Source organism: Streptopelia decaocto (assembly GCF_964273445.1).
Source record: "Streptopelia decaocto genome assembly, chromosome: 1".
NCBI classification, from domain to species: domain Eukaryota; kingdom Metazoa; phylum Chordata; class Aves; order Columbiformes; family Columbidae; genus Streptopelia; species Streptopelia decaocto.
The window spans coordinates 99202384-99227318 of record NC_138663.1 but is presented as its reverse complement, the minus strand read 5'-3'; the positions used below and the strand labels follow the sequence as shown (position 1 = coordinate 99227318).

General features: G+C 36.3%; 1 protein-coding gene across 1 annotated transcript in view; it reads right to left on the bottom strand.

The window, feature by feature from the left end:
* STS (steroid sulfatase) overlaps positions 1-24935 on the bottom strand; it is a gene marked incomplete at its 5' end in the record, with an annotated part of 87290 nt that overhangs the window by 34898 nt on the left and 27457 nt on the right. The window contains 1 exon segment of the mRNA XM_082057292.1: positions 7363-7500. Within this exon segment, the coding sequence (XP_081913418.1) occupies positions 7363-7500 (138 nt within the window).

The following is a 24935-nucleotide window of genomic DNA, read 5'->3' as shown; positions in this document are numbered from 1 at the left end:
GGTCAAACAACAAATTATTTTCAATGGCAAGCTCACTCTTTATTGAACTGATTTTTTTAAACTATTTCATGTACTGCTTTTGTTAATTTTTAACCTGAGCTGTTCTTGTACAGGTGAATGTGATAGACATAGCTCATTTGGACATCTTCTCATCTGACCTTTCTTCCAATCAAACAAAATGTTTACTTAGGACATTTCTGTTCCAGTCAAAATTACAAGAAGTGTTGATCATGTATCACTTCAGAAAGAATACAAAATACAATACATTTAAAAAAAAAAAAAAAGTTCAATTCCTACTCTCATTAAAGTCAAAAGTGAAACTCCAACTAGTATCACTAAATATGCACTAGTATAGTTCCCAAGGCCAAAGTAATGGTCAGCTTGATTTCTCTGTGGCTTGCATATAGGAAAAGGTTTACTAAAAGCTTCAAGAAACACTTGTGAATGAACTTATCGCTGTAGTATATGAAATTGTATAAAACCAAAATATTTCAATAAAACATTGGATAATTGATCCCTGTAGTTCTATTTACCTCTCACAGATCTGTAGCAGATCTTTAAAATAAAGATTTAAGTCCTTAAGAAACATTCACTATTATTTATCATGCATATTAACAAAGTAACTATAAGTATACCTACTTGTAAGTCACAAAGCACTTAAAATGAATGTTATTCAAATGTTTTACCATTATCAGTGTTTGAGTCTGCTTCCATTAGCAGCAGAACTCATGACCCACTCTAGCAGCATGACAGTAGCCAAGTGACTGTATGCATTGTGTTAAATGCTTCAGAAATACAAAGAAAAGCAGTGTTTCTAATGTGAAGGTCCAAGGTACAGGCTACATATGAAACAGAAGCTGACAGTAGGAGTATTAAGAGATGCAAAGAGACTTCATAGAAAATCCCATATGTAACAGAGTGGGATAGATGTCAGCAAATGATAATGAGGAAGAACTTACTGTTTGCATATGTACCAGTGAAACAGTATAATGAGAAAAAGTGTGGAGAAAAGTTTTTAATGCCTTCACTGTTTACTGCTATGAAGTATGTAACAGGGGAGACACATTTTATAACACACTGAAGCTAACTCAAGAAATTACTCACTAATCAACTAAATAAGAATTACCACAAAATAATTAGATTCAGTATAGATTCAGTATCTCAGGGTACCAGAGATGAATATAATAGCATCCTTTAGACCAGTCGGTTTAAGCTGCTTGTTTATTCAACTCAAAGAATATTCTTTTCATTTACCTACTCTAGTCATTCTAAAGTAGAGACCTAAACCATTTTGAAAAAGTAACCTTATTTCTGTTCCTAAAGGAAAGCTAATGTGACTAGCTCAAATGGACGTGCTCAAATTGCCGATGTCATACTAATGAGAAATCTAGTGAAAAACACCTAAGAAGAAGTCAGTGCAGGTATCCTAGATATCACATACAAAAGCAATACCTCGAAGCCACATATCTTTCAACATAGAAATGTCACAGAACTGTACAAAAACCACCAAAAAAACCCCTAACAAACAAACAAACAAACCCCCAAAAACAACAACAACAACAAAAACCCTGGAAAAATTAGAAAGAAAATTTTAAGAAGAAACTTCAGTTAAACACAATAGTTGTCATATTGCAGTCTGGAAATGGCAATAATAACAGGATAAAAAGGACCATAGTTTATATGTTATAAGCCATAATAAATTCTATGTTATAAATAACTTAGAGGTTATAAATTATACATCAGATGCAACTTATATGCCAGTGTATGGAAAATCATTCAGTGATCTGATGTGAAAGATAAAGAGCTAAATAGGAAAATACAGAGAAACAAAGATTTTTCAAAAAAGTATTTTCATTTCATTCAACACATTTTTCAAACTTTACATTTCCAAAGGAACTAAGAGGCCAAAATGTTTCAAATGACCTATTAGCCTGATAGGTCCAGAAGAACTACTAGGTTTCTGAGAGAAAGTGATTATTTGATTGATAAGTTTCTCATCAAAACACTAAGGAGCCAGGAAAAATGTACTACCATGTATGCACCCATGGGTCCTTCAGGAGTTCAGGTAAGAAGGTCTTGATATGTTGGAAAGAAACTCCTACTAAAAAAGCCTTGTTTGTTTGTTTTAGAGGCTGTATCTAGATTTAAAACTTTGAAAGATCTTTAACAAAGACCTTCAAGAAAAGTTTCTGGAGACTAATCAGGGTATAGGAGACATAAGGTAGTAATGAATCAAAATTTGACAAACAGGAAGGAAACAAAAAGATAAAACAAACAGCCTGTTATACTTTGCAAAAAATTCAATAGTAAGCTACCTTGACGCTACCCTGTATTAAGCCCCTTGCTATTTTAATGTTTTTGCTTCCATTTTGGAAGGGAAAAGAGCTGAGGAATAGAAAAACATATGACATGACGCAAAGTATCACAGGTTGATCGAATTCAAAAGAAAAGATAATGGACTTCACACCAAGATGGATGAACAGGAAACAAGATGCAAGTTCAAATTCTGTAAATATATTTGCAGTAAAACAAACATTAGAGAAAAAATAACTTAACTAGGGTCCACAGTGTTAGTTATTCATACCATAACCTTCATGGCATACTTATGAAAAAGGACCTGTGTAAAGACTAATGCACATCTTAATGCACAATCAGCAAAATACAGAGATGACAGGCAGTCTGTAGAATGGAGTGGATAGTAGTAAAAGGTAAGTATATAAACATGTAGTGATACTTCATTGCAAAACCCATAAGGCAATAGCTGTAAAGTCATTTTAAAAGAAGATATTGCACAATTAGAAATAGTACATAGAAGAAAATAACAAGAAGTTAGGAACAAAGATAAACTCATCAATTATTACTGATCAGAGAGACAGATTTTTTCTGAATGAGGTATTAAAGGGAAAGAGGTGCAAAAAATGTATACAAAACAAAGGTGAGCTAGGGTATAACAAGCTTTCCCACCTTTATCCCACATCAATGAGGAAACAGTATTAAGTGTCAAGCTGTTCCATGAAATTTTCAACTATTCCATTTCAAAATGGTAAATGAAAGCATCACATTCTCATTGTCAAATGATTTAGATTATGCTAAGCATTTAGAAAGACTCAAAGTGCCATTTCATTATCGCATGATGAAAATTTATATAACTAATGCTAAAATCCTCTGCAGAATCTAAACTATCAGGATTCAGATCTTAAACCAAGGTCATACTATCTAGGATTAGGAGGAGATCTTCTTAGCGATCTTTTTTAATTACAATTCCTGTGTCTTCCTCCAAGGATTCCGATCCTGATAGCTGTCAGAAAAATGCCACTGGAAGATGTCATGGTTTTGATCCATCATTTCAATGTTACTGTATAATATCTTCTAAAAAATGATACTGAACAGATAAACCAGACTGTGTATGACAGCAACTAGTTAAACACTATATCTGGTTTCTAATTTCAAGGGCTACCCAAATTTATGATGACGGTTCCACAGACAGAATCCAGAGTAATAAAACCTTCATATAGCAATTTCCCCTTTTTTTGCATTCAGTCTTGCAGCGCTAGCCTAACTCTCCAAAGTCCCCTTAAATTTTATTATTGGTGCTCATTTGGCTGGATATCAAGACAAATTAGTGAGTTTGGATTGTAGAGATCTATTGAGGGCTTTTGATTTTAGGGCAGAACCAATTATTGCTGAGCATACTACTCCAGCTCTGACAAGAGGGTTAAGTGCCTTGATTAATATTCGCATTCATGCAGTGCTCATATACAAAAAGAGAAGTAGTGGAGATGGTCTAGCACAGACAGGGAGAAAGGACATACATGTCTCCCAGTTTTGTAAACTATTAATCATGTGAAGCAAATTCCTCATCTGCAGACACATGAGCATGAGCAGCACAAAGCAGCACTTTGTTAGGCATATTGCTATGTCAGTGCCTGAGACTTAGTGCTTTGCAGGTCTGGTTTTCATTAAATCTACCAGAGGTGTACAAAGTTCTAATGCTTTTCAATGTACTTGACTGTTAAGACGACTAAATTCTTCTGCAGAAAACTCCTAATTATGCAATTAATTGATTAGTTCCACTTCAGCCCTTTTGAAAATGATGCGTAACATACCTGTTTAACTGAGGACTGATATGGAGATGGAGGGAGTGGAAGATAAAGCAGAATTCATTGTATTTTAAAATGGTAAAAGTATATTCAACTGATTGCATGAGGTTTTTTTATTTCTTTTTATTTTCTTAGGAATGCCTCTTATACAATAATGATTTTATTTTGTATATAGTGATTCTTTTCTATCTCACAGTACATGACAACATTTGCCAGCATATCATGGGTGGTAACTGTAAACCACACAATTCATTTTAAAAATAGAAGGCCCATCACTCTCCAAGTATCTCTATCAACCGGATTTTTTATTAATTCAGGTAAGATCTATTTCAAACTATTCTCCATTCTGTAAGAATGAATAAAAAATTTTGCAAGGCTTGATAGAAAAGACTCCATTCAATCAAATTTCCTCAGGAAGGCACAGTCCCCAGTGTATTTGTCTTTTTTTTTTCCTGCTTATCGTTTATTCTGTATCTTATGTCTGGCATTCTAGAAGGCAAATATTTTGTAGAGCTTCTAAAATACCTCAGGCTGTGCCTACAGCTACAGATATGTAACCATATGGTTCCTTAATTACTGAAATCACTATGTAAGGCCTATGTGCTAACGTTCAAGATAGATTTCACTCTGCTGTTAGCCCAAGGGAACCTGTCTGATAGTCTGCAACCTCATGACTTTGGCATTCCTTGTTTTGCTTCTGTAGCATTTCCTTCACAGATCTCTTAAAATATAAGGGTAATTTCTTAGACAGATACCTAATGACTAAAAACCGTGTAGTCTTCTCACTTGAAAACCTCACTGTATTCTTCTTGTTTACAGTGTATGTCTACCTTTCCTCCTTTTCACAGTTTTGCAGATGACATGAAACTGGGAGGAATGGCTGATCCACTGATGGTACTGCTACCATCCAGATGGATCTTGACAGGCTGAGAAATGGGCCAAAGGAACCTCATGAATTCAGCAAAGGGAAATATCAAGTCCTTCATCTGCAGAGGAATAACCTCTGGCACTAGTAAAGAGTGAGGGCTAACTGGCTGGAAAGCATCCCTGCAGAGAAGGGCCTGCAGGTCCTGGTGGGCAACCAGCTGAGTGTGAGCCAGAAATGTGCCCTTGTGGCGAGGAAGGCCAGCATCATCCTGGGCCATATTAGGAAGAATATTTCTAGCAAGTCAAGCGAGGTAATCCTTGTCCTCTGCTCAGTACTGGTGAGACACACCTGGAGGGCTGGGTCCATGTGCAGAGCTTCCCAGCAGAAGAGAGATATAGACATACTGGAGTGAGTTCAAAGGAAAGCCAAGAAAATGATTAAGTGGCTGGAGCACTTACTTATCACAGTATCACAGTATGTTTGGGATTGGAAGGGACCTCAAAAGATCAACTAGTCCAATCCCCCTGCTGGAGCAGGAACGCCTAGGTGAGGTCGCACAGGAACATGTCCAGGCGGGTTTTGAATGTCTCCAGAGAAGGAGACACCACAACCCCCCTGGGCAGCCTGTTCCAGTGCTCTGTCACCCTTACTGAGAAGAAGTTTCTTCTCAAATTTAAGTGGAACCTCTTGTGTTCCAGCTTGATCCCATTACCCCTTGTCCTATCATTGTTTGCCACTGAGAAGAGCCTGGCTCCATCCCCATGGCACTCACCCTTTATATATTTATAAACATTAATAAGGTCCCCCCTTAGTCTCCTCTTCTCCAAACTAAAGAGACCGAGCTCCCTCAGCCTTTCTTCATAAGGGAGGTGCTCCACTCCCTTAATCATCTTTGTTGCCCTACGCTGGACCCTCTCCAGCAGTTCCCTGTCCTTCTTGAACTGAGGGGCCCAGAACTGGACACAATATTCCAGATGTGGTCTCACCAGGGCAGAGTAATTTGTTTCTTGTATTTTGTAATTTGTAACTTTACCTCTGTTAAAAGGGCAAGAATATTCATTGCATTTCATTAAAAATAAGAAAAACAATAATTCCTACCCTATTTCAATAAGACTGAAGATTATTATAATATTTTCGACATCCATTTTCCTGATGGTGTATGTTCACCAGTTGTACACTGGACAATGCTGTTTCCTGTAGTTTGTCAGAGAAAATCCTTTATTTAATATTTGACAATGTTGTCTATGAGCAGTCTGTGACTGAATAATCATAATATTTTATTATGATCATTCTGTGACTGTATGCTATCAAGCGGAATTCCTTCATCTCCACATCCTTTATTCTCTCATTCTGTTACCCTATTATCTCTTCTTGTCTGCTTTCTTAGAAATACATTGTTGACAACAATTACGTTCATCTCCATGTTGGAATCATGTTCTCAAAGGTATCCAGTGGTGTATTACATTATGTGGACTGCAGGGATCCCCATGCCAGGGATAGGGGAATGGAAAAAATGAGGAAAGCTGTTTTCTAAGCTGGAATTTTTCTTTCTACAAGATCACTTCATTGCAACAAACCCAGTATCTTTCAGTATTGTTGTGTGATATCATCAAAAGAAAGTGTATTATTATAAGATAGACTTGAAGCACATTTTAAGTCTCCACATAGATCTTGGAGTACTAATGTCCTCAAGACCTGCACTAAAATAATAGAACTAAATTCTGTCCTTTTAACTAAAGTCTCTCCATTTCCAAATCAGTCTTCAATTCAGTGTTTTATGCATTCTTTTCAAAACTTTCTTCTCCAGCTCAGTCTTTTCTGCTTGAAATCTTGTCTTCTTCTGGCTGTTGTTGAACTTGCCCATCCCAAACTCAACCCAATTCCTCATTTCTTGTTTTTTTAACCTAACTTTCCTTTTCTATTTTTTCTATAATGAATACACTGGACTGTGTCGCTGGTTCTCCCATCTCCTCTATATCCTATCTTTGTGTGATCCCACTCATCCCGTGGTATTTAGCTCCTATTTATGATTCCTGATGGCTCACAAACCACCTTTTTTTCCTTTCGGTTCTGCTATCCATCCATTTTAGTAAATTACTATGAACTGACCTCCTTCCAAAGCTGTATCTCTACCCAGTTCAAGAGCATATTTGCTAGTGTTAAAACTCCACAGAGCTCTGGCAGAGCATGAACTCAAGTTGAGCTGCTGTATTTGACAAGTAAATACCTTATATTTACTGCCTGTGTTTGAATTTAGAATGACAGCCATGAGTAGTTTACTATTAAGGAATTGAGTTTTGACCTGGGCCACAGAGCACATTACAGTTTTGGAGCACAACCAAGGAGATGATAGTTTCTTACACAGTTTTTTAAAAATCATCAGAGAACATTCACCTTTATATATGCCATTGTATCCTCCATGGACTTCTCCAGAACTGGAGATTTCTTCAACATGAGCCCCTTGGTCAGATGTAAAGTATACAAGAGTTTTATCACTCAGATTATATTTCTCCAGCATATCCAGAATCTGCCCTAAAAAAAAAGAAAAAAAAAAAAAGAAAAAGAGAGAGAGAAAATAACAGATTTAATGTCTTCGAGTGACTTTTTCATAAGCCTTGGCACATACAAATATTTTTGTCATTATCCCTTTTCAAGATCGTTTTCCATATAAACATTATTATACATAGCAATTGGCACCATGCACCATACAGTAGGGGAGAGTTGCACAAGGCTTGTTGTAATCAGGACTGTGGTTCAGTTGCTGTGGGGTTTCTTGAAGCATAAAATGAGAAGATTTGTGCACATCAGAGAAAAGGGCTGATCCACCGAGAGCCAGTGACCTTTGGAAGTGGTTGCTCTGAGTCAAGGAAACCCCTCAATAAGAAGATTTAAACTGAGAATATCTGAAAGAGTCTCAATACGCAGAATAGAGCTAACAGTTTGGGGTAAAGCTTTGCTGCCTAGCAACCTATAGAGGCAGCATGGCAAAAATCTCAGTGTGAGTGTTAGATTAAGACATTCTAAGAAAAAAAAAAAAAGAGGAAGTTAATGTATGGATTGTCTCTGGAGACCACATGGTTTCATTATCAAACCTATTAATTAGTCCCTAAATTCTCACCATGTAAGAAATACATCAACTAAACTCAAAATGTGCAAGGTAATAAACACACGCACATGCACATATTTAAAAAGGGAATCCACATGGATAGTCTCTGAAACTCCAAGGCACCGTGGGCTCAAGCTATGTTCTCACAAAGGGCTCCTCACACTATCTTGGCACTGTGGAGAGCTTCACAGTGCACATAAATCACATTCAAACCTATTTAGACTGAACTCTTTAAAGAGTTTCTGTATGAAAGAGAGTGAAGCCACTCTTTGTAACTTGCTCCAATGAATTTTATACTGATTAGGAATCTAAAACGATTGGTCCTGGAAACCAACCAAAGTATAAGAATATACTTCCTCACATCAGCCCGCAAATGAGTTTTAACCTTGTCCTTTAGGGATCTCAGAGCATATGAAGATAATGCTGTCTTCACAACCATTTTATCTTTATTCTTTTTACTTAAACATCCAAGAATGGTCCAATTTGAATGTTAATTTTGATTTGCTCACCTGTCCACTAAGAATTAATTCATCAGCTGATGCCCAATTATTGTGTCAAAGGGGATAAGATAAGAACTTTGAAATACAGAGCCTTCTTTAATGATTTTCAGATCATCATTTCTGTTGCTATGCTCTTTTTCTGGATAAGAAGTAGTTATGTTGCCTTATTGTACTATTTCTACTTGTCTTTTAATGTTATAACATTCTAAAACTGCGTTGTTAAAAGATTGACTGTACTTCTCATCAGCTCAAATGACTGGGTCATGAATAAAGGAATATCAGCAGTTAAATAAGTGATAACCTGTTGGTCTTGTTTCTAAACTAGGAGCAAAGAAGAAATGTAAGAGAGTTTGTTTATGTAAATTTTGAAACCCTGTGGGAGTTGAAATTTCCCAACAGAACTGAGGATAATCTGCTACAAAGGTTGACATTTAAAAGTTGGTGGGTTGGGGGAAAATTATGCAGCTCCATCTGACAAGCCATTCGCTTGCTACAGCAGGTAGATTTAGTGCCAGAAAAGTAAGAGGCAATTTCCCATTCACTTCTGAGATTGTTTGGAGAATGCACTTGCTAAGTAATTATAATATCCCTCGGAAAGGTAGCAATGATGATAAAAAAGTGAAGTATATATATAAATTAAGACATTATATGTGGATATTTAGCTACATGACTTCCAGAGTTCCCTTCCAACCAGTATCAATCTATGATTTTATGATTCTACGATAATAATAATAAATGGAATAGTACAAAAAAAAAATATGTGCGATGACATGCACAAATGCTTTTTTTTTACCGACACAGTTTTCCTTCATGAAACTGAATTTTCAAATTCATCCTGTATCTAAAACAAAATAAAAATAAAACAAGAATTCCACTCAATACATCACATTAAATAATCTCTGGTGATCAGAGACATCTGTTATCATTCAATAACGGCCATTTCGATTTCCTGATTCATTTGGGAAAAAATGAGAAGCAATAAAAAATGTCTTGCTATATCACAAATAATTAAATAAAGCAGTCATAATTATGATGTCTTCCCCCCTAACCCCCCCCCCCCCCCGAAACAAGGTTGTGTAGCTTGATTTGGCCAGGAAAAGAAAGATAAAAATCTGATACTCAAATGTTACTTGTTTCAGAAAAAAACACCTCAATAAAATGCATACAAAGTCTCATCCAGAGCTTGTTGAACTCAATGGTAAAACATCAATTTCCATCATTTTGATTTTAAACACAAGGAAGATTGGCTGCATTAGGGTTAATTAACAAATGCTAAAATGAAAATTTATTTTAGCAACAACATTTTTCAGTACAGACAGACTAACAGCGGTAATTCAAATAACACTATTGTCAGAGAATGACAAACACAATGCACTCACAGAAATGAAACAAAACTTCCATTTCTATTTTAATCTTGAACACTGACACCTTCTAGAATGAACACTATAAATAAGCAATAAAGTGTGTGTTACCAGCAGATAAGCCCCATTAAAGTGCATTTGAATGATGTGGATACTGTTAACACAAGCAATACTTTCACTTATTTGCATTTCTAAATGGTAACCAATACAGAAGAAAAATGCTAAGAATGTATTGTGGCTCTCTATTAGCAGATATTTTTCACATGCTATATTATAGCAATTTTGGAAGAAAATACTACAAAGTATGCAAAATATATTCACTACTGTTTTCTTATAACAATTTACTTTCTTTTTTACTCTACCTCCTCCACTCTTATTATTACTGTAGATTTAACAGAGACTTTAGAATCAAGTTAAAATTGATGTATAAACATTCCCAGGCAATGTCAGTGAATGAAAAAGGAGTTTCATCTAACCCATTTTAGCTGCCTTTGGAAAAGGTGAATCACAACTGCTAAAAGGCCTTTTCTACCTCTTGACTAAAATAGAGAAGACAGGCAAATAGCTCAAAACTAAGTGCCTTCATACCAGACATCAAGGATAGTAAGATGAATCCTACCCAAAGTGCTAGACATCCAACTATGTGAGCAACAGACTTTAATGAATGTGGTGAGCAGATAAATAATGTTTGAGAAAGAGAAGACGGTAAAACACCCACAAAATATGATTGGAAGGTTATCTTATGTCATGTGCTCTTGAATGACAAGAACAGAGCTTCAGCTGATGTAGTATCCCCTTTGAGTCTCACTTCTGGTTGTGGAAAGCAATACAAATATTAAAGGACCTTTTGGATGTAAAGAGTTTATACAGAATAGGAAACGGCAGGACACAATTTAAAACACTGGAAAAACTGTAGCTCTGTTCAAGCAACAATAGCTTGCTATCCCCAGTGTAGGAAATAATAAAAATGGAAGGACTCTTGACTGAAAAGATTCACTTGAAAGCCATGTTCTAAAAAATTCACAGCTGCACTGATCTCCGTGGATGGTGTCGTCTACATTTTTTCTGATTTGAACAGAACAGATTTGGAAAGACAACATTTCTGGACAGCAAAATCAATCTCACACTGAAAGAGCTGCATAATTTCTCAAGCTATTCAGCAACTAGAATTTTGTATCAAGTTTCTCCTACTATTGCCATTCTAGGAATGTATACCCCAAAGTAGGTGGCTAACATTGTAGCAAAAGTTGGACACTTTTTTTTCATCTGTATTTTTTAAGATACAAACCAGATTAAGGACAGCATTAAGATACTACTTGTTTTAATCAGTCCACAAATGTTCCAAAATGTAAGTAAAGCTTCCTCCAAAGTATTCCGAGGACTGCTCTCTACACTCTGGTCTTCAAGCTGTGTTAAATTATAAAGAGTTGTTCCATTCTTAAAGTGAAAATGCCAGTTTCAATGGAGTAATAGCCATGTGAAAGTGGTAAGAGCAATTGACTCTGTTCTTTAGAAGGAAACTGAGAGTGCCACAGCATTATTCAGCTTCTCTAACACAGCACGAATGGTAGCTAGACCAGCCTGTCTAATGCAGAACACAATTTCTGGAGTTTTGAACTACATAAAACTCCTACTGTACTCATCTACATAAAGGCAGGGGGGTTTATAACAAATGACTATTCATTCGAAAACAAGGTACAAACATTGAAGAACAATAATGTGTTTACAAACCGGTTAGTGATTTGGAACATTGTTCAAAGGTTTAGTAGAGCAAGCATATGAACAAATGCATTTGATGCGTAAGTTAGCTCACTGTCATTTGAAGTCAATAGGACAGAAATGTTATTTGTATTAATCTGAAATAATTTAGAGACTTGCTGAAATTATGAATAAAAAGCTCTGGAATACAGAATACCTCTGTAATCTAGGCATTAGGACAAAACAGTCTCTCTATTTGCGAGGAAAACTTTAAAGCAGTTTGTCAGATTTGAAGAAACAACAAGATTCAGAAGGAGGGTTAAGGATCTGTCACAGGACAAGCCAGTTAATTATGAATGGAATTCCTGTAAATGTAACATTATTTTCCCATGCTAGCAGACTTTCATATGCCTCTGCTGTACCTAGAAGATTACAGTAAGCTTGAAACAATTATTGGACAAAGAGTGATCCAGGAAGATCAGCCATCACACATCTGCCTAGAAGAGGCAGCTATGTTTTGGTTTTGGTGTGTTGGATGGTTTGGGGGTTTGTTTGTTTGTTTGTTTTTCCCTGTCAGGAATGCTTTGAATACATGCGTAAACTTCTACATGTTAACCCTACATGCGTAAGTATCTGGAAGCCCATATTTCTCCTAGAAAAGATATCAATGCCATCCAGCTATATGGACACTACATAGTAAACCTCTTGGGACCCTCTTCCTGCTACACGAGTTTAATTAAGTTAATTCTACAGTTCATAATCTCTTCAGGGCTCAAAGGCTAAGATCTTCACCTTATGAAAACTTTATGTTGCAACTTTTGCACACCATCATTCACAAGCTAACTATCATTTTAATCTCTATGTTGATTTTATGTGATGAAAAAAGGTACTTCACTCTTGAATGCAGTGATCTGATTAAAAATCCACTGAATAAAGCCTTTGTATAAAAACAAGCTTAGTAACTAAGACCAAGACATCTCTATCTTAATTTTAGCTTTTGCACATTTCAGGTTATAAATATGCAAATGTTTCTCTGGTATGCTCAGAGCCATACAGTTTCCCCTTGATAAATATGTAAATCAGTTTGTCTCTGCAGTGGGGAAGTAATTATCACTTTCAGACCTAGTCATTGAGCACAACACTTGAGGTAAAGATGGAAAATAGTAAAACCATTGACAGCAATACAAGAAGTGGCTGCACATATGGTTAATAGTACATAAACCCTGCATGCAACTCATTTAACATTCAGAGCTAGAACACAACCACTGGAAAGTGGAAATTCTGGGATGAAGCAGAACACGTCCACCTAAGAAGATGAGTGATTCTGCATAGGGGGAGCATTTGCACATGAACCTCAAAGACTGGAGTGAATACTACCTAGTATAACTGTTTGACTAGACCAGAGAATAAATGCATAACTAATTACAAAATTCACAATGACTCATGCAGGAAGAAAGTGGAGTGTAGGTTCAGCAGAAAGTCTTGAATCAGTCCTACTGTGCTACCATTATTTCTAAAGTTATGCTATGGAAGCAGCCCATATAGTGAAGTCTTCTCCAAACTACAGAGCTGGAGTCTAAAATGTGTTGAGTTCCTACTATGACAGGTTAGTGGGGTTTTCAATGTCAGCAGGGCATTCTGTCAAACAAGGAGCATCTGGTTCTGAAAAAGCACATCTATTGATATATCAGTCTTTTAATTTGGATCAGGAGTGCATATTTACAATAATCCAGTCATAGACAGTTAATATATTAATATTTCTGTTTGCATAGAAAAGCTGTCTTGTGTTTCATGACCCAGTTTCTTTGAAATTAAACTAAACTTGAGGGTGGACTCCAGGAATGCACCTAAGGCACTCGCACTACTGATGGGCATTCAGTCTAAGGGACCATAGCAGAGCCGGTCTGAAGTGGATTTCCTGTCTCTGCTGGTGTGATGACAGCCTCTCTCCAGCTTGGAGGACTGTTCAGACTGTTGGCAGTTCAAATTATGGTAGGATTGATGAATCCTACACTGAAACTCCGGTGCTAGCACAATCAAGCTCCACCTGTGCGTATTGTAGATACACAGAGGGTGGGATTTACAAACAGTGTACAATTCTGCATGTTACATAGTTACTATAAACATTTTTAAAAATCAATTAAGCAAAAGAAGCATTTTCATACACAGCTCACCCATCTTAAGATGAATGAATTTGGCCCCCAAAATTCTGAATTCTTTCCACAAAGAGGTAAGGTAAGGCAATTGCTCCAGATTTAACTACGTATGACTACCATTCAAATCAGTAGTTGTTAGGTTCAGATAGTCTGCAGAACATCAAACACTTTTCTGTTGGATTCCCCTAGACTCAGAATGAGACAAGTAAAATTAGTGTAAGGGAATGGAGAAAGACAGTCTTCAATTAAAAAAAAAAAAAAAAAAAAAAAAAAAAAGGCAAAGTGATTTTGGTGTGGGGTCAGCTAAACTATCACTGTGAATTTGCTTTCTGTTTGGGTGTGGATTGCCATGTAATTTTGAACTTGTAATTGGCTTGTGACTGTTTATACAGTCTTATAATGTGTCTTTCAGACCCTCAGGATAAATTTTCAGCATAGTGCACAGCAGATTAAGTATGCACTGCTTAGCAGCTATGAATAAATGAACCAAATTTTGACTTATAATTATGCATAAGAAAATTTTTCCTAGAGATGAGTACCACAACTCTTATTTTTCTTATTCATATAGGGTTCAAACTACTTTGTAAACATGAAAGTTGGAATGATACTTTACATATTTAAATATACGTGGATGATAAAGCATAGTTAAGATGTGGTTATGAAAGTTCTAAAGACCTGTATGTATAGGTGCAATATAGACAATGCAGGATGGTAAGGTTTTCAGATTTACATTGTTTCTACAACACTTATGATGGAACACTAAAGGTCAAAAGTATAACTATTCAGTGGCTATCTCCTTATTAGTATTTAAATAATCTAATAAATGCATTGCTTGAAATTCACTTTTAGACCTTACATCTGTTGAACATAAGGCTATGTATTTCTAATGTAAATCTTAATTTTTAGCCTGCTTAAAATGCTAAAATATGAGAGATGGTCATGCAATTTTAGGAGGGTCCATTGCATTTTCATTTTGCATGACAGCTGTGATAACTTTTTGGGTAAATTTGCATCTTAATTCTGCACACATTTTAGAATAAGATGCCATTTCACACATACAACTGAGATACAAAATGCAAAAAAAAACTGTCTAGTTCCCCACTTTTAGGTCTCCCATGTTTTCTTTCAAATTTTGGAAAGAATTTCTTTAGGTAGGACCTAGGAAAACTGTAATGACAACCGAAATATACTGTTCATTTTTTAATTAGACTGTCAGGTGAAGTTAAGGCTTCAGCTATTTGATTATTCCAGTATATGCTGATGGTGGTTGATTCAATAATTGCCAAGTGATAAAAGAAACTCTTCGCTATATCCTCAAAGGTATAAATGTATTAATGTCAGACTCTATTTGAAACTGCATAGGTATATGCTGTTAGATCCAAATGCATAATGCCAACATTTTGCCAGATTAAAGTACAAAGAATTATGAAGAATTTAAAACAGGGCAAGTAATTCAACCCCACATTTCTGCACTTCTGCACTTTTCTGAAAAAATCAAATATTTGTCAGTGTGCTTGTTTCTTTTTCATAACTTTTATTAAATAAAATTGGAAGTGTAATAAAATTGGTTGATACTAGAGCTTAAGCATCTGTTGTCTTTTGACAGCCAAACTTTTAAATAATTGTTGAATTTAGGAGTGGGTTTTAAAATTTTCTACAAAATATATACCATAAAGTTAAGAGGAGTTTTGTCAAGATCAAATTAACATTCCTCATGATCTAACCTTACATGAAAGTAGCTGTGCATTCACTCACCCCAAAAGAACAAGGTGCCTCTTTTTCCCCCTTGACATGAACATCACCATGCACACTTGCTAATTCACCTACTTCTCTAATTGCTTTTGGGCAACTCGGTGACTTTTGTGCCTAAGTAAGCCTACTGTGCAATCACCAGCTCCAAACCATGCTAGCTGTGAATGAATCTCTGTACAGGCATGTTTATACCAATAAGAAAGCAAACCTGACTGTGAAAATTGTCCTCAAGGGAATTTTCCACTAATGAACGTAAACTCCAATCTGTCTTCTCTAGATGACATTCTGAACTTAGTAAAAGCAAAAAATAAATTGAAGACCACAAATCTTTATTTATGATTCAGCTATTTTCCCAAATTATTATACTTTTTTTTTTTTTATGGTATGTATGTGTGTTTGCTATGACAGTATCTATGCTGATTCAAACTCCAGAGGATCCTTTCAGAAGGGAAAGCAAATAATTTTTCAGGTCATCCTCACTGATCATAGATGACTAGCTCAGAAGATTGCTCACTAGCTTATGAAATGGGACTTTGATTCTTTAATTCATCTGAGTGCTCTTGAAAAAACACTCTTACCCTATTTGGAAAGTGCTTTTATTGACGTTTCAGAGTACTATTCAGTAGCACAGCAGATGTTTACAACAACAACAAAAACCTGCCTTTTTCTGGTCTGAGGCCTGGAAGGACAAATTTGTCACACTCGTTTTAAATTGGTTTGGAAATACTTGAGGTCTCTACATAGGCCAAGATGTATTTGATGTCCCCAAGAGATGATGGGGGCATGAGATCATGGAGGACCCTGAGATCATCAGGCCCATTTCTTTGCTGCGCAATTCTTACTCATGAATAAAGCAAATATGTGAGATGTGAAATTACTAATATAGCTATTAATCTGCGTTTACAGAGGTTCAACAATATGAATGCTATGTGTCATCTGGTTTGAAATGGGAAGTTACAAAAATGGACCTATGAGACTTTCCTGTGTGAAGGCAGGACAGATTTCTGGAAGGGCTCTGCTTTGCATACAAGGATCAGAGTGAGATGAGTTTTTTAGAATAAATCTGAAGGCTAAATTTGAAATGAGGAAGGATCATACCAATGCCACAGATCAGCTGAAATATTAACATAGATACAAGGAATAAAATAATCTAACTGTAAATAGATAGTATTTGGGCAAGAGAGAATTTATTGCCAAGGTAAACTCCCCAAAGCACAGGTGGCAAATAACCACTGGAAGGCCTCAACCAGCACATTTCTTTCTTATGGGAATAGCACTATTCCTATGGATACAGAAACAAGTATAGGGTTAGTCCTTCCCTATTAATGTATTTTTTTAATGGACTAGTTCTATCTGAACCTATAACACCAAATCTACAGAAGCTGTATATAGACAGAAATCCTTGAAGAGATAAGGTTTGAAATCTCCACATTTCACATTAATAGACTGGTGTTTCAGTATCACCTTCTCAAGCAGAGAGAAGTACACAAAAATAAAAATATTTCTGCTCTCGAAGGTGCTGGAAAAGCATGTCTAGCTATACTCAGCAACTGTATCACTATCAAGATTCAACAATTAAATATGACAAGAGTAGGATAGAACATTTGCATACATTTCCTGGTAGTGTGTTTATTATACCCGTGCCTCCTACTTAAAAAAAACCACAAAATCCTTAATACAGAACAAGGGAAGTAATTAAATGTAACGTCAGAAAACCAGTTTACATTCTGAGAGACAAATGTGATGTTATTCTCTGGTATTTTTTTTGCCAAGAAAGTCCTCAAAGCTCTCTTTAAGTCAGCCATCTACTTCTTATGAGGAGTACCTGGGGGTTATTGCAACAACTGGTTGATGAACTGCAGCAGAATCACACAAAAGTTGAAATGTGAATAGGCTGAGAAATCTGGGATACCTGGACTACCTCAGCTCTAAGTTGTCAAGAATATTTAAGATATGACCCATGTAAATGTTTTAGGGAATTTTTTAAAGGACAACTGCTGATTTTGTGCCTTGTTAATATACTACTAGTAAAAAAGCCACCATAGCAGCACTTTGCCTGTAACAGCATGCTAAGATGCTCAGACTTTGTCCTGTATGATGTGCTGTGGTGGATACAAAGGAACTTACATTATATTTCACTCTGTTCTCAATGTTGGAAATTCAGATCACAGTCAGGAATTGAGAAAGATGAGGCATTTGTCAGCTGCACAGACATCATCCTCACCTTTGGCTTTGGTTTTCCCTCTACTTACCTGCTAATGGGCATTTGACACTCGTATGGTGTTGCTCCCTGCCTGCAAGCTTTTGGCAGCCACCTCTCCTTTCCTCCTATGCTTTGCCAGCTATTGCTAGCCACATAGCACTGTCTTGAACATATTAGAAATGTGGACCATTTATTTACTATCTTTCTGACATTATGGTTAAACTTTGAAATCAAGTATACACTTCTATTACATGTTTTTCACTTTTAAAAACATATTTTTCATTTTAATTAAAAATAAATCAACAGAAAATACAGATTTTTTTCAAGGTTGCGATGCCATTTTTTTTTAAGAATCACAACCTTTTCATACAGTTGTTGACTTCAAGTCAGCTCAGTTCTACTGACTTCAGTATAGTTATCCTATGCAAACAGAAGACCTATCTCAGCATGGTTAAAAAGAAGACATTTACCAGGTTATCTATCATCTTTCTTAGTTGAGGAACCGCTTTCCAACCAAAACGCTAAAAAAAGTATATTTTTAAAAAACAAAAGTACTTTGAGGGACTTGGGTATCTGCCAACTAGAAACACTTCCATATTGCTACTTTCTCTTTGGATTTAGGAAGACACCTTCTTCAACTCTTAGGGAAGAATAACTAATACATGATTTGCATGGAACTGAGAAATATTTATATATAAAAGGAAAGTTTAAATTAAATAAAAAATTTCTGTTAGCTCATCTAAAAAGAGAGAGCTTCCAAAAGGAGGTGTAATATTAAAGTATGTCAAATTGATATTACCCTTTTTATCTCAGTTATATGACACTTTTGTTCCTCCTTGTTAAAACCTAGTCTTTCCAGAACTGCTTAAATAATGATGTTCCAATAGGCTATTATCATTAGGGACTGATCATTGTAGGAGATTCCAAGTAATGAAATGCAGCCAAATAGAGAGAAAAAACACAGTGTGATCTCCTGTGACAATGCATTGGGAAGAACTAGCAAAGGAAAAGAAAAAAACAAAAGTCTGCCTGTGGCATATGAGGAGCTGACCAAAAAAAAAAAAAAGACAAATAAAACAAATTTGACTCTTAGATGAACGTGCATCTCACATCAGGAAGGCAAAAAGTTATTTAAGGGAAGATAAAACTAGTATCACAGATATGGAAATACATTAACATTATCCGGATTACCTAGGTCAATATGCAAGAGAGGAACTTGGCACTAAGGCTCTGGTTTTGGACCACCGTATCACAACCGTATTTCTATATGTATACTACCAAATGGGCCAAGATCTCTTTTGACATCTAGGGAAAGAGAAAAATCTACCAAAAGGGAAAGAAGTCTCATCTTCAGAGATGGTAACAGACCTACCACAAACATTTTGTTAAAATCAATTTCCTGGCTGCCACTGAAGTAGCTCAATTATGTAAAAAACAGTTTTATAAACAAAGCACGGGCTCAAAGCACCGCCCAACTTTGCCTTGAACACTGCCAATGACGGGGCATGCAGAACTTCTTTGAGAAATCTGGTCCAGTGTCTCATCACCTTCATTGTAAACAATTTCTTCCTTATGCCCAATCTAAACCTACCCTTTTGCTGTTTAAAATTATTGCCATTTGTTCTGTTAATACAGGCCCTGGTAACAAGTCTCTCTCTCTCTTTCTTATGAGTCCCCTTTATATACTGAAAGGCCACAATAAGGTTTTCCCCAGAGCCTTCTCTTCTCCAGGCTGAACAACTCCAACTCTCTCAGCCTTTCTTCAGAGGAGAGGTGTTCCAGCCCTCTGATCATTTTCATGGCCCTCCTATGGACCCGCTTGAGAAGGTCCATGACCTTCCTGTACTGGGGACCACAGAGCTGGACGAGGTACTCCAGGTAAGGCCTCACCAGGGTGGACTAGAGAGTGACAAATCACCTCCCTCAACCTGCTGGTCACGCTTCTTTTGATGCAGCCCAGGGCATGATTGGCTTTCAGGGTGCAAGCGTACATTGCTGGGTCATGTCCAATTTTCCATGCACCAAACTGAACAGAAAAACTGCATCTGTTTGAATTGTAAATAAAGAAAAAAACTTATTTATTACTTGCTTAATGCACGCTTTGCTGTTTTGTGGTGCCAAAATCAAGTGTAGTCTGAATTAGAAGTACTTTGATACCTTTCACACAGTCATATACTATGCACACAGCTCTACCTTTCACACTGCCAAAAATAGTATCATCCATGACTTTGCTAGAAATGTTGAGATCTCCTGTGTTTCTCATTTATTTCAAACATCTGGCATTAAGTTATCTTTGGGTTTGTAGGAAGACAAGCTCATATTCCTTTTCTGATCCAGGCAATTGACTTCTTTAAAACTAAAGCATTTGTATTATTTCTTGTTCGCCTGCTTTGTTTTTAAATTCAGTCTGATTCAGAAATGGAAGTAAAAGCAATTTCTGACCCACAAACATTTCATCCACTAAGATACAAGAGCCTGAAGAACCTAAATCCTTTATCCTCATAACACAGAAATGGCAGGAGTACTTTAAAACCATGTAAACTGTAGTACTTAAGGGCCAAGTTAATCACACATCATTTTAGGCAAACTAAGTGTGATGTTATAGATGACTCCATCTAGTAGTTTGCTAAAAAGGCACTTGCTGAAAAAGGAAGATGCTTCTCCTCTTTCTCCTCTTCTGCTTTCCCTGAAGCTGGGTAGGAAAAAAGGGGAAAGGGAGGGAAGGGTGCTCTGCGGTAGCAGTAAAAGGAAAGATCCACTGAAGCTGTGGAATACAATTTCGTGCTGGTGTAAGATAGGGATTTGATTATCCTGGACTCTCTCTTTCATCATCTCAAGCAAACAGCTCAGCCTTTGGGGGTCAGGTGTTCCTTTGGATATTGAGCTTTCTACTGTAACATAAAATCTGTTGGGTGTTCTCAGGGCTACCACAACATGATCTTTGTGAGGAAATGTTATAAAGAAAGTTCCACGGGTGGGTAGGGAGAAGGAATGATTTAAAAATAAAAGTGTGTTTACAGAATAAAAGAACTAAGCCAAAAGAGAAAGCAAAAAGAAAATAAAGCATTCAAAATAGTGAAAAATACCCTCAGTACAATAAATGAAATCTGAGAGGAAAAAAAAACAAAACAACCAACCCAAACAATAACATTAAAAAATAGCAGGTAGGAAAGCATAATAAAGATTCAGTATCAGATTTTCTTAAACAGCACCCTAAATTGAACCATAATTCCTTATTTTACAATCAAGCAGTGACAGAAAAAGCTAAAAAAGAGTAAAGGTATCAATTTATCACTCTGCCTTTAACTAGTCACAGCATCATTACTCTACTGCTTTCCCTAACCTTAAAAATTTCATTATTTATCTCATTATTATATTGCACTATTTTACAGAAAGTGACAAAAGCTTTCTGTAATGCAAAATACACAACTGGTTTCTGGAAAAATAATTATCTTTGGTAGCATTACCAGCCTGCCGATCCTATAGTGTGGTTGCTTTAGCAGTCAGATGTACCATTGAAACAAAAGAAGCCATAGTCAATAAAAATCAGTTCTATCAACCTCATCAATAAGAGCTTATTACTACCTGGAATTTGAGCCTCGTGATTCAGCAGTTTGAAATGGCAATTCACTAATTGAAACCAGCTGCCAACGTACAATAGTTTACAACACAGAATCGATATTGTCATAAGCTTTATTGTGTGATTATTGTTTCCACTGAGAATGAGTTCCCCTCTATTTTTAACAATATGGTTTTAAAATAATTAAGATACATTTCAAAAGAACCATGAAAGAGTTTCATGTCTCTCCCCAAGAAACAGTAGGGATGATTTTAAAAGAACCTCCAGGATTCTCACTGAGACTGAAATGCACATGGCCAGTTTCAGGTTTTTTTCTACAGCTAATGGGATGCAGCCAGCTACGAATAAAAGGTAAAAAGCTGGAAGACATTTCCTGAATCATCACAGAAACTCTTCATATCATCATAGTTCATATGTTTGTGAAAATATTTAATTATCCTTAAAATCTAACACTTAATACCCACGACGAGAAGAAAATCTGAGTTCCTGAGCCCAGAAGCACATTCTAACCATTCCCAACAGGGATCACCACCTGGAAGGTTAAATGGCTTGCTTCCCTCTCTTTCCAATTCCCATGCCAGTTAAATTGAAGTCCTAATGCCTTACTACAGATCCAGAGTTGAATTAGTAGGTGACTGTAGGCAAAGATATACCCTATACCTCAGTAGGTAAATCTGAACATCATCTTTGTGCCTCAGCTTTTCTTCTGGGAAACAGGTTAATGAGATCCCCCTATCTTACAAAGACTTTGTGAAAATCCTTATTTGTGAAGCCGTTACATACTCTAGCAAAGCAATGCCACAGAAAAGATGAGAGATGTCAAAGAAATCTTTCTTCAAAACAGAAGTTCAATAGTGCATGCTAAATAAAACACGAGAATTCATATTTAACAATGAGGAATACACCTACTGGTGAGTAGTTGCTCATTAAGAAGGCACACTGTGATAAGGAGACAGGGTTCCAACGGGAAAAGAAATGACATGTAAACATATGCTTAAAAATTGTACCGTAAGAGATGAGCATAGGAAGATTGATTTTTCCTATCTTTGAGTACTTGACTTCATAGCCTTACAACATTCAATTGTGCCTTCTGAGTGCTTATATGAATGCATAATTATTCGAGGACTGTGAGTTATATTCAGGTACTGAGGAATCCACCACAAAACTATCTGAAGGTACAAGGAAGGGGTGTGGGTGGAAAGGTTTAAATGCCCAGATTAAACATCCTTAACATCTTTAGTTTCTTCTCCCCTTGGTTTCATGTTTAGGCTTCTTTCATAGAGATGTAACTTCTACCAGCAACATCCTCCAATTACCAGCTCAGTTGCATCTTTTATTAAAACCACGATTACAAGCTCTGTAAATACCTAGACAGATATTGCTTTCAGTGTCCAAGTGTTGAAGTAAAATGATTGCAAAATCATGTTCATAAGCCATTACTGAAAGCTTCAGGTTCACAACAGGGACACCTTTGTCAAAGTTAGCAAAGGGAGGTATAAATCATTTCTCTCTCTGCCACCGTGATCCCTTGCTCTGGGAGAGTGACTTACTAAGTTCCTGTAGAACATCCTTGCGACAGGGTGAATGCAATTCCTCTTGACAGCTTCACAGTATCTGTGCTAAAAAGGTTGCTATGCAGAGGCATTCCACCAGCAGAATCTTTAGTAACTTCCTTTAAACTGCTTTCCCAGTCTGTATTTTGGAGATTATATATAATTTGGATAAAGTTAAGTCGCATTAATTTTCCTCATTGCAAACTTAATCCAAGTATACGTAGAGATAGCTGTATTTCTGCGGGTCAATTTTGGCTTAAATCTTCACTGTGTTCTTAATCTCACTGGTAATGACTTTGCCCACCCACCTTAAGCAAGAAACAAAATGCAACCATACCATTTATATGTTAAATTAAACTCTAGGGGCAAAGATAAGACAAAAGGTTGGTAGCACATTTCATTACAGAACTTCCTATCCTCGTGGCTTTGAGAGTTGTTGGGATTCCCTTATCTCTACCTTATCTAAAACAAGCTTTGAGCTTTCTCCTACTAATGGAAATTAGCTTGTCTCAAGAGCAATGCTATTTTTTTCACTGATTAGAGTACTTTGATCACAATGTTGGATGTAATTTCACTGTTTTTGTATTTTCAAAGGTTGATAACTAATAGAAAGCCTTTAAAATTTTGAAAGTTATATGATTACATTTCTGTAACGTAAATGCATAATGCACTAACACATGCTATGCTGACAATTTAACTACTGCAATATTAGATGCAAATGAAATCTCTTTAGTAGCTGGCAGCAAGTTTTGAACAACACAGCACTGCTACCACAAGGTGCATTACACTGAAGTTTTCCATCATGGAGCATGCATTACTAAGAGATTATTTAAATGTGACTGATTAAAAAATACTATAGGAATGGCTGCTTAAGATGTGCTTTGTAATCTTGTAAATAATGTTCCAAGAAGGAGCTTTTCTGTGTACAAAGATGTAATATAGAAAAAGGAAACTGTACTTAAAGAGGATTTAGGTAGCTCAGGAGGCTTATCATGGTGGAAATGGGAGTCTTTCATCATTTAGTCACCTCTTAGATTCAGTGCTGTTCAGTAGTGACTGAAAGTCATTGCTGCTTAGTGACATATGAAATGAGTTTGGGTTTTAGCCCAGATTGTAACTGGACAGCATCCACAACATAAAAGGCAGAACCACAAATGTCTTTAATCTGCACCCTTATTGACAATTTTCCCAGATCTGACATAAAAAATGAATGTGCTTCAAGAGCTTAACCACTGTCTTAGCTGAAGAAAAAGTCTCTTAATGTTACTGTAAGAGCAGGATGGCAGAACAAGGTGGGAAAATGCTGTTCCAGCCACAGAGTACCTGTATCCGCTGAAAAGCTTCTTCCTTAGAGATGCTGGCTGAACATCGTTCATGATAACAAAAACAGCTTAAAAATCAGCCTTCTAGACTTGAGACATATACCAGCGTAAATTCAGGAAAGCAAGGTCACGGAATGCACCATTAGCATCAGGCATCACTCTGCAGATTTTTAGTTCCACCTCCAAGTTTTCAGGCTCTGCTAAATTTATGTCATATTCATAATAGCTGGATAAAACAATCTGAGCCTGATTATCTACCACTTCCGATAATGTGGCATCATTCTGCTTTGCTTATCTTTTAAATTGACTTTGTACAGTTACAAATGACTACATCAGGTGAAAAGGCATGGTAAATTAGGTTTATCTCTGCATAGCAGATTTTTTTTCTGGAAAAAAGATAGGATAGCTCATCCATTTTTTCTCAAAGCAACAGGATTTTATTTTTTTTCCTTTCATATTATTAATGACCATTTTGATTTTTAGCATAACTCAGAATTCTTAGAAGATTCATAGTACATTTTTGGATTGATTCTAATAGAGTAGGATTCTAAATAGACGTTGAAAGCATACAAACACTGTAAAGTCAAATAAAGATGTAAGAATTCACAACGATAGCTACTAACAATACTAGGTAAAAGAAATGACATAGATTTCATTATGCTGTATTCCAGAAGAAGAAAAGGTACTGCTTAATACAGGAAAGAATGTCAAAAATGAAGAAGAAAATCTAGGAATA